The sequence below is a fragment of the Rhynchophorus ferrugineus genome, unplaced genomic scaffold (assembly GCF_030347505.1).
Source record: "Rhynchophorus ferrugineus isolate W39M unplaced genomic scaffold, kcgeb_rfMv2 rfM7, whole genome shotgun sequence".
Taxonomy (NCBI): domain Eukaryota; kingdom Metazoa; phylum Arthropoda; class Insecta; order Coleoptera; family Curculionidae; genus Rhynchophorus; species Rhynchophorus ferrugineus.
The window spans coordinates 6,345,978-6,360,994 of NW_027472586.1; the positions used below are offsets into that span (position 1 = coordinate 6,345,978).

The 15,017-nt window shown below is 33.0% G+C and overlaps 1 protein-coding gene across 15 annotated transcripts in view; it reads left to right on the forward strand.

The window, feature by feature from the left end:
- rut (adenylate cyclase rutabaga) overlaps nucleotides 1-15,017 on the forward strand; it is a 218,580-nt gene that overhangs the window by 131,945 nt on the left and 71,618 nt on the right. For all 15 annotated transcript variants that reach the window (XM_076409069.1, XM_076409070.1, XM_076409058.1 and 12 more), the window contains 2 exons: nucleotides 2,090-2,233; nucleotides 13,673-13,822. In XM_076409069.1, the coding sequence (XP_076265184.1) occupies nucleotides 2,090-2,233; nucleotides 13,673-13,822 (294 nt within the window). The remainder of the gene's footprint in view (nucleotides 1-2,089; nucleotides 2,234-13,672; nucleotides 13,823-15,017) is intronic.

The window sequence follows — 15,017 nt, forward strand, 5'->3', positions numbered from 1 at the left end:
TTCAGAAATATATTTTTCATTTTGTAATCCCCATAATATAATAAAACATCAAACAAACAAATATTATTTAATCCCGAAAATTGATTTACTCCTAATTGAACAGAACAATCGTGTGGGAAACTGAATAAACTCCGACTAACGCCCACTATTAAATAGGCGATTTAGTAAAAACAAACGAATATTATTTTTGATTTAACTACTGTACGAAATGGATTTCAGATGTTTTAATCCCTAGCGCAAACATTCACTAATCCGCGGCGATATCCACGTCTAATTTAGCAGCCGCATTTCGAACGCTATTGGATGGATGCATTTGCTTTGGATATCGGCCAAACAATTTAATAAATGCCACATTCAGATCAATGTAAATTCGAATTAATTTCGAGCCTGACGTTGTTGGTATCGGATCGACCAACTGCGATCATTGTTTTCGTTCCATCGTTCTTCTTAAATCGGCGTGAACTTGTTTTTATTGCCTTTCATGGTTCAAGATCCTTGATGGTTCCCCGTGTAAAATATCTTGTTCCAAATCCTACTCTAAAATATATATGTTATAAAGTTCATTTTAAAAACTTAATATTGCCTTCACAAAACTTCTACATCCCTCTAGCTACATATTCGTGTTGGTTTAAAACGAATTTACAAACTGGACTATGTACGAGGGCGGTTCAAATATGATGGAGCTGGGTCCCTTACGAACTGTGTGGCATATTTTTCGTTGAGAGTGAACGTCAAGTGCCGACTGCCGTAGAGCAACGTATTGTCATTCGTTTTTTGGTGTGGGAAGGCGTTAAAGAGACGGACATTTTTCTGCGTTTGCGAAATCAGTTCGGTAGTGAGTGCCTGAGTAAGGCTGTCGTGTTTAAACGGGCCAAAGCATTCAAGAATGGCCGCGAAGCCGTCGAGAACGAGCCGCATAATCGTCGACCGCAAACCAGCATCACACCAAACAACATTCGCCGCGTAGAACAACTCATTTTGAAGGACCGTAGGATGAATGTTCGAGACATTTCGACTAAACTCGGCATCAGTATTGGCAGTATAGAGTCTATCGTCCGCGAACACCTTCAATATCGTAAAATAACGGCGCGATGGCTTCCTAAACTGTTGAACTTCGAGCAAAAATTTACGCGGTTAAAAGTTTGTCGCCGTTTGCTGAAGCGATATGAGGCGTGAGGGGGGGGGTGTTTTTAACGCGAATCTTCACTACAGACGAGACATGGGTACACTATTACACTCCGGATAGCAACATGTCGTCTAAAGAGTGGAGGAGGAAGGGGCGCCAATTAAATCGAAGACAACTAGGTACGGGTAAGGTTCTGTTTACTTTGTTCTGGGACCGGCGGGGCGTGCTGTACGTCGATTTCCTGCCCACCCAACGTACCACTAATACTACATACTACTATAACCTTCTGAAAGCACACGTGAAACCCGCTTTTCGCGCGAAGCGGAGGAGCATTCCAGCATGAAGTGCGATTCTTCTCCAGGATAACGCGCGCCCTCATACCGCGCGTCTCACCCTCGATATAATATAGGAATTAGGGTAGGAGGTACTGGAACACCCCACTACTATCCGGATTTATCACCCTGCAACTACCACATGTTTGGACTACTGAAAGAAGCGCAAAAACTGTAAAATTTTGTAAATTTTTTCATTAATTAATAAACGTGTCAGAGTATTTGTCTCGATCATATTTGAACCACCCTCGTAATACATTCGACGTGGTGATGACATGAGTTCACTGTGATTTTACAGTATATTGTTAGATATTTGGATCGGGTTTAAGAGGTATGTTATAATAATTCTTTAAATAATAAAAATATTAACGAGGATAATGAAATATTTTAAATAAGACAATGAATAATACAATAAACACGTAAATATGAAGAGGAGTATTATTATTATTATAAGAGAGATGTGAACTGTATAAGATGATACCGAGGAATATATCCTCTCCACGTTCCCAAAGCGTCCTTTTGTAACTCATGCCAAGGGCCATGGAGAGGCAATAGACGGTACCAGGCAGTGGTCCAGTTTTGGATCGCTAACAGTATGATTTTTTTTTTACTTTTATTCTCTCTTTTTCAGGTTGTTTTTGTGGTTTTCCTGGCGTATGCGATGATGCCTCTAAAGTCATGGGTGGCAGGAATGTTCGGCTTCCTGTTGTGCTCGGCCCACGTTGCCGTATCCTCAGTGTTTGCCACCGACTTTCCCCATCTGAAATGGCAACAGGTAAGATTCGTATATCGTAACTCAATAAACTATTACAAAGTAGAAAATACGTGTTTTAATATTCATTGAGCTTATTAAACGTTATGAACCAATAAATATACAGTTTTGTTCATAAAATCGTCATAAAACTGACTCGTAAACAATCGTGATTCAGACCAGTATTTGGAATTCGTCCAGCATCAACTAATTTTTATGACCATCTTCTAAGAATCGGTGAACTATGCTGTATACACGAGGTGTGGGTATAATAGAAAGAAATTAATGAAACCTATAGCTTTATCGTACAGGCGGCTGTAAAAGGACCCCATCGTGCGTGTTGATTGGCCAGAACTAGTGATGTGCATTTATTCTGAACAGACATTCTTGACAGATTTCACGGTCACGTTTTGTTGTTTTAGGTTAATTTTATAGATATAAAGTTTTGTTGATAATTATTTATTGTTTAATGGATAAAATTATCGGTAGCCAATGCAAAAATGAGTTATAAGGTATGAATTATCAGTAAAATAACAATGCTATTTGTATAATTGTGTAACACTAATTTTGTAGATTGCTATGTAACATAGGGATATTTGTGTTAAATAATATGAATACAGAACTTGACAGGAAATGTCCATATACTTTATACCTATAACTTTCTGACTTTGTGACAGTTCTGGCCAATCGACACGCATGCTAAGGTACTTTTACTTTCTATAATATATAGCTATAGGGTTTATTAGTTTCTTTCTATTATAGTCGCACCTCGTATATAAACCATAGTTCATCGATTCTTAGAATATGATCAATAGTACCATTTAATACATTTTAATATATTAATTAATTGTTAAAATAATTATTTTATGTCTTAGTGACATAACTCATCGTATTTATCAAGCTGTATTTAAATATGAAACATTTTGGATTAGTTTTTTTGGTTTTTCTATATTTGTAAACCAACCAATTTGTATATTTCTGTACAAAAAAAATTAACCGACTTCAAAAAATAAATAAGGAACCCACCAAAAATTAAAAAATAATCAAACCTAGCTTTTTAACCCAAAAAAAACATATTAAAATAAAATATGTTTATAATAATTGTTGTAATAACTAAATAAAAATGAACAATTAACCTATCTACTACACGTATTTTATATTCTACTATATACACATAATTTAGCTTAATACCTAAACGTATTTATCTATTTACAATATTAGTTTAACTACTACCAACTGATCAGTTTTAACTAAGTGAAAACTTTGTACGCGCCTTTGAAATGTAAGCGTTTCCCTCGATTTTCTCCCTTTCCCCCCAACATATCCCGATTTTGTTCCAATGGAACCACCTCGGAAGTGCACTCTTTCGAATAAAAAAATAATTTTGAAAATCTGGCCACAATTGAAACAATATATTGCCGGCTTGGTCGGCGTAGTGGTGAAAGGACGGTGCACCTACTGTTGTCATAGTCGCGGGTTTGAATCCTGCTAGGGCATGGTTTAATGTTTGTGATTGTCCTTAAGAAAGAGTGCAAAATCCGACAAGAAAAATGGTCCCAGTCACGCCAGTAACCAAGCTGGGTAAGACCGGATGTCTTCTGGGATGATTTCTAAAGTTGGTCACTCGCCAGTCGGTAGGCTTAATGCCGAGGACCGTGGTTCGGAGCCCACGTTAAACTGTAGATCCAGTCCAGATAAACCCTCATTGGTAAAAGGAGACTTTAAAATATCAAAAAAGGTATTTATTTTATTCGTATTATTTTCGTTTTCATCATACCAAATACTCAAACAGTTTTGTTCGCAGATCTGCATAATAGCTACGGTATTCGACTCTTTGAACGGCTTGTTTTAAGAAACACTCACTTATATTCGGAGCTTTCCGAGTCACCGGAACACACGTCCGTTATTTTTAATCGATTTTCCGCCGATTTATTAAGTTTCATCTCGCGCGAACAGTCAAAGGGCCCACGTCGAACGTAATTAATCCGTCGACGGGCTTCTGTTTTCTTGTCGCCGATGAAACTAATCGAAGGCCGAACGGATCTCGTCCAAATTCGTTTAGGGAAATCAATCAGTCGTTGCATCGAATTTATTTCAAAGATTTAAAAGGTGGCGGAGATGTTGGCGCTGTCGTTCGAATTAAAAGTTAATCAATCAAAATCAGTCGCCGTTTCTATCCGTGCCCAATTAGATCCCGTCGGATAAATAAGTGGTTTATAGCGACTGCCGTAAATAAAGTCGATATTATTAGATCTCGGTTTGTTTTTGTTGGATGAAATGAACATCATCGGACATTCGATTGATATTTTTCTAAACATAATGTATTTTGATGTTTACTCTAATTTTAGAAAATTAATACATAAAGTTCCACCGACTGATTGAAATAGTTAGATCTACCAAAAAATTGATAGATACGGCAACGCTGCTCCGGTTTGATAGTGGTGAATGAAACTGAATTACTTCTTATAATTAGTTTGTATCCCACCATATTGCAGATTTACATAATGTATTTGATATTTAGTTACCAAGAGCATTGATAATCCTAATTTTAGTAATTTAATACATCAAGTTCCACAGACTGATCGAAATAGGTAGATCTACCAAAAATTAGTAGATATGGCAACTCTGCGGGTGGTTGATGGCTCTAAAAGAGACTGAATTAGTTATACTCAATTTGTATCCCATCATTTTACAGATTTATATTATGTATTCGATATTTACTTATCAAGAGTATTGCTGATTCTAATTTTCAAAAATTAATACATCAAGTTCCACCAACTGATTGAAATAGGTAGATCTACCAAAAATTAGTAGATATGGCAATACTGCGGTTGGTTGATGGCTCTAAAAGAGACTGAATTACTTATACTCAATTTGTATCCCATCATTTTACAGATTTATATTATGTATTCGATATTTACTTATCAAGAGTATTGCTGATTCTAATTTTCAAAAATTAATACATCAAGTTCCACCGACTGATTGAAATAGTTAGATCTACCAAAAATTGATAGATACGGCAAAGCTGCTCCGGTTTGATAGTGGCGAATGAAACTGAATTACTTCTTATAATTAGTTTGTATCCCACCATATTGCAGATTTACATAATGTATTTGATATATACTTACCAAGAGCATTGCTAATCCTAATTTTAGTAATTTAATACATCAAGTTCCACAGACTGATCGAAATAGGTAGATCTACCAAAAATTAGTAGATATGGCAATGCTGCGGTTGGTTGATGGCTCTAAAAGAGACTGAATTACTTATACTCAGTTTATATCCCATCATTTTACAGATTTATATTATGTATTCGATATTTACTGATCAAGAGTATTGCTAATTCTAATTTTCAAAAATTAATACATCAAGTTCCACCAACTGATTGAAATAGTTAGATCTACCAAAAGATTGATAGATACGGCAACGCTGCTCCTATTTGATAAGGGCAAATGATACTGAATTACTTCTTATAATTAGTTTGTATCCCACCATATTGCAGATTTACATAATGTATTTGATATTTACTTACCAAGAGCATTGCTAATCCTAATTTTAGTAATTTAATACATCAAGTTCCACCGACTGATTGAAATAGTTAGATCTACCAAAATATTGATAGATACGGCAACGCTGCTCCTATTTGATAAGGGCAAATGAAACTGAATTACTTCTTATAATTAGTTTGTATCCCACCATATTGCAGATTTACATAATGTATTTGATATTTACTTACCAAGAGCATTGCTAATCCTAATTTTAGTAATTTAATACATCAAGTTCCACCAACTGATTGAAATAGTTAGATCTACCAAAAGATTGATAGATACGGCAACGCTGCTCCTATTTGATAAGGGCAAATGAAACTGAATTACTTCTTATAATTAGTTTGTATCCCACCATATTGCAGATTTACATAATGTATTTGATATTTACTTACCAAGAGCATTGCTAATCCTAATTTTAGTAATTTAATACATCAAGTTCCACCAACTGATTGAAATAGTTAGATCTACCAAAAGATTGATAGATACGGCAACGCTGCTCCTATTTGATAAGGGCAAATGAAACTGAATTACTTCTTATAATTAGTTTGTATCCCACCATATTGCAGATTTACATAATGTATTTGGATATTTACTTACCAAGAGCATTGCTAATCCTAATTTTAGTAATTTAATACATCAAGTTCCACAGACTGATCGAAATAGGTAGATCTACCAAAAATTAGTAGATATGGCAATTCTGCGGTTGGTTGATGGCTCTAAAAGAGACTGAATTACTTATACTCAATTTGTATCCCATCATTTTACAGATTTATATTATGTATTCGATATTTACTGATCAAGAGTATTGCTAATTCTAATTTTCAAAAATTAATACATCAAGTTCCACCGACTGATTGAAATAGTTAGATCTACCAAAAAATTGATAGATACGGCAACGCTGCTCCGGTTTGATAGTGGCGAATGAAACTGAATTACTTCTTATAATTAGTTTGTATCCCACCATATTGCAGATTTACATAATGTATTTGGATATTTACTTACTAAGATCATTGCTAATCCTAATTTTAGTAATTTAATACATCAAGTTCCACAGACTGATCGAAATAGGTAGATCTACCAAAAATTAGTAGATATGGCAATGCTGCGGTTGGTTGATGGCTCTAAAAGAGACTGAATTACTTATACTCAGTTTATATCCCATCATTTTACAGATTTATATTATGTATTCGATATTTACTGATCAAGAGTATTGCTAATTCTAATTTTCAAAAATTAATACATCAAGTTCCACCAACTGATTGAAATAGTTAGATCTACCAAAAGATTGATAGATACGGCAACGCTGCTCCTATTTGATAAGGGCAAATGATACTGAATTACTTCTTATAATTAGTTTGTATCCCACCATATTGCAGATTTACATAATGTATTTGATATTTACTTACCAAGAGCATTGCTAATCCTAATTTTAGTAATTTAATACATCAAGTTCCACCGACTGATTGAAATAGTTAGACCTACCAAAATATTGATAGATACGGCAACGCTGCTCCTGTTTGATAATGGTGAATGAAACTGAATTACTTCTTATAATTAGTTTGTATCCCACCATATTGCAGATTTACATAATGTATTTGATATTTACTTACCAAGAGCATTGCTAATCCTAATTTTAGTAATTTAATACATCAAGTTCCACAGACTGATCGAAATAGGTAGATCTACCAAAAATTAGTAGATATGGCAATGCTGCGGTTGGTTGATGGCTCTAAAAGAGACTGAATTACTTATACTCAGTTTATATCTCATCATTTTACAGATTTATATTATGTATTCGATATTTACTGATCAAGAGTATTGCTGATTCTAATTTTCAAAAATTAATACATCAAGTTCCACCAACTGATTGAAATAGTTAGATCTACCAAAAGATTGATAGATACGGCAACGCTGCTCCTATTTGATAAGGGCAAATGAAACTGAATTACTTCTTATAATTAGTTTGTATCCCACCATATTGCAGATTTACATAATGTATTTGATATTTACTTACCAAGAGCATTGCTAATCCTAATTTTAGTAATTTAATACATCAAGTTCCACCGACTGATTGAAATAGTTAGATCTACCAAAATATTGATAGATACGGCAACGCTGCTCCTGTTTGATAATGGTGAATGAAACTGAATTACTTCTTATAATTAGTTTGTATCCCACCATATTGCAGATTTACATAATGTATTTGATATTTACTTACCAAGAGCATTGCTAATCCTAATTTTAGTAATTTAATACATCAAGTTCCACAGACTGATCGAAATAGGTAGATCTACCAAAAATTAGTAGATATGGCAATGCTGCGGTTGGTTGATGGCTCTAAAAGAGACTGAATTACTTATACTCAGTTTATATCCCATCATTTTACAGATTTATATTATGTATTCGATATTTACTGATCAAAAGTATTGCTAATTCTAATTTTCAAAAATTAATACATCAAGTTCCACCGACTGATTGAAATAGTTAGATCTACCAAAAAATTGATAGATACGGCAACGCTGCTCCGGTTTGATAGTGGCGAATGAAACTGAATTACTTCTTATAATTAGTTTGTATCCCACCATATTGCAGATTTACATAATGTATTTGGATATTTACTTACTAAGATCATTGCTAATCCTAATTTTAGTAATTTAATACATCAAGTTCCACAGACTGATCGAAATAGGTAGATCTACCAAAAATTAGTAGATATGGCAATGCTGCGGTTGGTTGATGGCTCTAAAAGAGACTGAATTACTTATACTCAGTTTGTATCCCATCATTTTACAGATTTATATTATGTATTCGATATTTACTTATCAAGAGTATTGCTAATTCTAATTTTCAAAAATTAATACATCAAGTTCCACCAACTGATTGAAATAGTTAGATCTACCAAAAGATTGATAGATACGGCAACGCTGCTCCTATTTGATAAGGGCAAATGAAACTGAATTACTTCTTATAATTAGTTTGTATCCCACCATATTGCAGATTTACATAATGTATTTGATATTTACTTACCAAGAGCATTGCTAATCCTAATTTTAGTAATTTAATACATCAAGTTCCACCGACTGATTGAAATAGTTAGATCTACCAAAATATTGATAGATACGGCAACGCTGCTCCTGTTTGATAATGGTGAATGAAACTGAATTACTTCTTATAATTAGTTTGTATCCCACCATATTGCAGATTTACATAATGTATTTGATATTTACTTACCAAGAGCATTGCTAATCCTAATTTTAGTAATTTAATACATCAAGTTCCACAGACTGATCGAAATAGGTAGATCTACCAAAAATTAGTAGATATGGCAATGCTGCGGTTGGTTGATGGCTCTAAAAGAGACTGAATTACTTATACTCAGTTTATATCCCATCATTTTACAGATTTATATTATGTATTCGATATTTACTGATCAAGAGTATTACTAATTCTAATTTTCAAAAATTAATACATCAAGTTCCACCAACTGATTGAAATAGTTAGATCTACCAAAAGATTGATAGATACGGCAACGCTGCTCCTATTTGATAAGGGCAAATGAAACTGAATTACTTCTTATAATTAGTTTGTATCCCACCATATTGCAGATTTACATAATGTATTTGATATTTACTTACCAAGAGCATTGCTAATCCTAATTTTAGTAATTTAATACATCAAGTTCCACCGACTGATTGGAATAGTTAGATCTACCAAAATATTGATAGATACGGCAACGCTGCTCCTGTTTGATAATGGTGAATGAAACTGAATTACTTCTTATAATTAGTTTGTATCCCACCATATTGCAGATTTACATAATGTATTTGATATTTACTTACCAAGAGCATTACTAATCCTAATTTTAGTAATTTAATACATCAAGTTCCACAGACTGATCGAAATAGGTAGATCTACCAAAAATTAGTAGATATGGCAATGCTGCGGTTGGTTGATGGCTCTAAAAGAGACTGAATTACTTATACTCAGTTTATATCCCATCATTTTACAGATTTATATTATGTATTCGATATTTACTGATCAAGAGTATTACTAATTCTAATTTTCAAAAATTAATACATCAAGTTCCACCAACTGATTGAAATAGTTAGATCTACCAAAAGATTGATAGATACGGCAACGCTGCTCCTATTTGATAAGGGCAAATGAAACTGAATTACTTCTTATAATTAGTTTGTATCCCACCATATTGCAGATTTACATAATGTATTTGATATTTACTTACCAAGAGCATTGCTAATCCTAATTTTAGTAATTTAATACATCAAGTTCCACCGACTGATTGAAATAGTTAGATCTACCAAAATATTGATAGATACGGCAACGCTGCTCCTGTTTGATAATGGTGAATGAAACTGAATTACTTCTTATAATTAGTTTGTATCCCACCATATTGTAGATTTACATAATGTATTTGATATTTAGTTACCAAGAGCATTGCTAATCCTAATTTTAGTAATTTAATACATCAAGTTCCACAGACTGATCGAAATAGGTAGATCTACCAAAAATTAGTAGATATGACAATGCTGCGGTTGGTTGATGGCTCTAAAAGAGACTGAATTACTTATACTCAGTTTGTATCCCATCATTTTACAGATTTATATTATGTATTCGATATTTACTTATCAAGAGTATTGCTGATTCTAATTTTCAAAAATTAATACATCAAGTTCCACCAACTGATTGAAATAGTTAGATCTACCAAAAGATTGATAGATACGGCAACGCTGCTCCTATTTGATAAGGGCAAATGAAACTGAATTACTTCTTATAATTAGTTTGTATCCCACCATATTGCAGATTTACATAATGTATTTGATATTTACTTACCAAGAGCATTGCTAATCCTAATTTTAGTAATTTAATACATCAAGTTCCACCGACTGATTGAAATAGTTAGATCTACCAAAATATTGATAGATACGGCAACGCTGCTCCTGTTTGATAATGGTGAATGAAACTGAATTACTTCTTATAATTAGTTTGTATCCCACCATATTGCAGATTTACATAATGTATTTGATATTTACTTACCAAGAGCATTGCTAATCCTAATTTTAGTAATTTAATACATCAAGTTCCACAGACTGATCGAAATAGGTAGATCTACCAAAAATTAGTAGATATGGCAACGCTGCGGGTGGTTGGTGGCTCTAAAAGAGACTGAATTACTTATACTCAATTTGTATCCCATCATTTTACAGATTTATATTATGTATTTGATATTTACTTATCAAGAGTATTGCTGATTCTAATTTTCAAAAATTAATACATCAAGTTCCATAGACTGGTCGAAATAGGCAGACCTACCAAAAAATTTGCAGATATGCTATTAATAGAGAAAAAAGTGACTAAATAGTACATTAACTGTGTTCATTAAGCTGCCAAATAGTGAAATCACGTTATATATAAACACGTAAACCATCATTCCATTTAGAAAATCATCTTATCAGTCTATTATAAAGCCTTTTTGGATTTATGGAGCTCAAAACCTCACTAAATCATCAAACCAACAAGTAATCAGTATCTACGATACTAACATCTATATACATACAAGACTTTTTCTTCTCCAATCTCAAATTTTACCACATTATCCATTTCCATATTTATTTCATATCTTCAATATAATTACTACTTTTATTTTATTTGTGGTTGCTTTTTAATTTTATAGTAATATTTAACTATAAATAATTAATTAAGATATTTCTCATTCGTTAATATATCGCATATAGAACAATTTTATAGAAAAACATAAAAAAGCGTATTATATAAGTGAGTCTTTCCATTTTCAAGTGCACTGCAAAAGATCTGAATAGTTTGCGTCAGGCTATTTAAACTTTTAAGTAATGGACCGACTGAAAGTTTCTTGGCCTGGTTAAGACAATATCAAACTTTGAAATAATATATATCCGACAATCCCCGCATATTCCCCCATAAGTTGAATTTGGATCCTTGAGGATATATCTACTGTATAACTTTCCAGATAAATGTGCTTGAATTTTATTGACATTGAACCATTTTAGGGTAATTGATATGGCTCAGTGAATGGAGGTAACGTTATTTATTGGCAATATAAAAAATGTAGAAAATACAAAATAGATAAAACGGATGGCAGCGGTGTTATCTGGAGACGAGGCTTGGGCAGTCGATGGTGGAACGTCTAAACCAAACGATGGTTACTGAATGATCGGAAATACCCTTCAATAACATTCCAGATAAACGTCTCAGGGTTGCCGGCTAATCGTTATCATGTTCTAGTTGGCGCTGCTGGCACCCCGCCCGTATTCAACATCTCGGATTATATTTCTGGGTACTTTGTTGACAGTTATTCCACGATGTAAAATTCGACATGCCTCAAGGTTGCTACACTACAGTTTTTCATTTATTGAAGATGATAATAATGAAGACTTGTTGAGTTATTCAGTGTATACAGACGTTCAACATGGCATTTTTGTTCTTTGATTTGAGAACATCTGCTTCCGAAGCTCATGAAACACTTTTAGAAACTTATAGTGATTTTGGTGATATTTGTTTTGGTTAATGTATTACGAGCTACTAAAACTAAATGAAACTGTTACTGTAGATGTATACAATCACGTCAATTAAGAGACAGAGGCTAAGTCATCTTCTTGCTGAAGAGTTGTCAATGATAAACTGTTACAGTAACTATAAAAACAATTATTAAGATTAAAAGACGAGTCTTTATTAGAAATTTTATCATTTTGCTCGATAAAAAAAGAACACAATTCGACACACCGGCTCGTTTTTTAATAGAAATTACGAAACGACAACCGCCTTTTATAGCAATTACTTCGAGCAAACCAACACCATTTTTTAATTCGGTTAAAACGAGAATTAATGAATCCCAAGCAGATGGAAAAGCTTCGTTTCCTTTCCCTAACGGCACTTCGGATAATCAGATTCATTTTCCGACATTTTATCCACAATGTACACGAAATAGTGTTTACGTTTCTGTTACTGAAACCTACTAATTGTGCTCCTAATGCATTGCAAATAGCTGAATTCTTGTTATACATTGTTTTCCGTAATTATTCATCAGAATTAATGATTGATTTTGATATAACGGATGATTAAGGTGGCATAGTGGTCATATGTTCCGGACATGACTCCTTCTGATTTTTATTTTGTATGTATTAAGTAAGATACTAAATATGCTATCAAATAAAATTAATTAATAGGTAGTATTGTACTTTCAATGTACCCTCCATGTTTTTTTTAACTGTGACAAGCGCCAGTCAAGTCCGATGGACCTAAGTCTGGTAAATAAACTGAAAATGTTTGTGCTTTAATTTCGTCGAAGTCGGTGCCGAACTGAGGCAATAAAAAATAATAATACAGTTTTGTGACAAATACAAAAAATTAAATTACCAACAAAACAAATTTAATTTGTTGCTCGACACCGACTTCAAAGTAATCAGTTGGTAGTAGTTAAAATAATATCGTATATAGATCAATAGGTTTAGGTAGGTATTAAGCTAAATTGTGTGTATATAGTAAAATATAAAATACATGTAGTAGATAGGTTAAATAAGGTCTTTGTTTATTTTTATTTAGTTATTATGTACATATTTTAATTTAAAACTTTTTTTTGTTATAAATCTAAGTTTGATTATTTTTTAATTTTTAGTGAGTTTCTCATTTATTTTTTGAAGGGGTTTTTAATTTTATTCGCTATTTCTTTCTCCATTCTGTAACGTCAGGTGCTTGTAATCTCGTAATTTTTAGTTCTCAATTAAAATTATTGAATATTTTACCATAATAATGACATGTATTAACTAATAAGCATTGTTGTTATTTTTTGTTGATGCTATATTTGCTCTGTTGGCATTAGTCTTAATCATATCCCATGTTGATGCTGACGTTTTTGTTTCAGTTAAGTGGAAACGTAATTGTGTTCTTGTGCGTGAACATAGTGGGCATTTTCATGCATAATCTGATGGAGCACGCCCAAAGAAAAGCCTTCTTGGACACAAGGAACTGCATAGCGGCACGATTGGAAATGGAGGATGAAAACGAAAAACTGGTAAGGTTAATATTCCGAGTCCAATATGATTTTATGTCTCAGTACAATCGTGACACCATGTTACTAAACCTGAAAAGATTTTTTTAATATTTATGTTACATCAGGCTCTGGAAAAAGTAGTTCACTATTCTAACATTTAAATATAAAACATCAACAAGTTGCTGCAAACTAATTTTATCCAACAAGAGTATCATTGTTGAAAGGGGTAGTTTTATTCATCTCTTAAGTATACAGGGAACAAACAATTATTAATATTTTAGGACAATCAACGGAATTGAAAATTGAAAAACATTCCAAGTTCTTGGCGCTGCAAATTTATAAATATTGCTCGATTGTTTTGTTCAATTCGTGATGTCAGACGAAGATGTACGAACCCTTTCCTGTATAAATTGCGAGGGAGGAAAAATCGAGAGAGTAATCGAAATATTACCTATTCTTGTCATAAAAACAGTCAAAAGTAATTTACTATTTATCATTCACAACTTTAATCTTTTTACCCTATTATATTAACAATCTTGAAAAATATTCCGCTATATTAATATACAATATATTGTTATTTACAAGCAAACTACAAAAAAATCATAAAACTATATATATTACATACTAGTAGAACTAGTAGAACCAAAAATAGTAACTAAAAGAACTCGACTGAAACAATAGATTGTAAAAAGTAATCAGTTACTAAATAGTCGATAGTCGATTTCAGTCGATAGTTCCCAACACTAGTACTAGCTTAAAATTAGACGTAACAGATAAGTTAATGAATGGTTCCATACAATGAAAAAGAAAAGGAAATAAACTCATCATCAGAACATATCTGCAAAAGTTATGTGACACCCATGGAGCCCAATTTTGTCTTGACTTTTAAGAGGTAGATTGAAGTAAGCTCGATAGGCTTTGCAAATCTTTAAATTTGAACTTAAATCGTACTTTTTTTCTCTCTTACTTTCATAAATTCGCCACAAATATACCAGAACGAGTCAGCGTCTCGAAGCCATTTTGAACTGGTATAAAATATGTATGCCGTCGTAATACACAAATACAGACCCCTCACCCTCTTGCGTCTCTTTCGACAGCGGAAAAAGACCGATATTAATTGGGTACAAATGTTAAAAATGGTCAAATCGACGTCCAATGTCACTTTTCATATAATTTTGCGTAGGCAACACATTATACATATTGATGACGTGAGTTC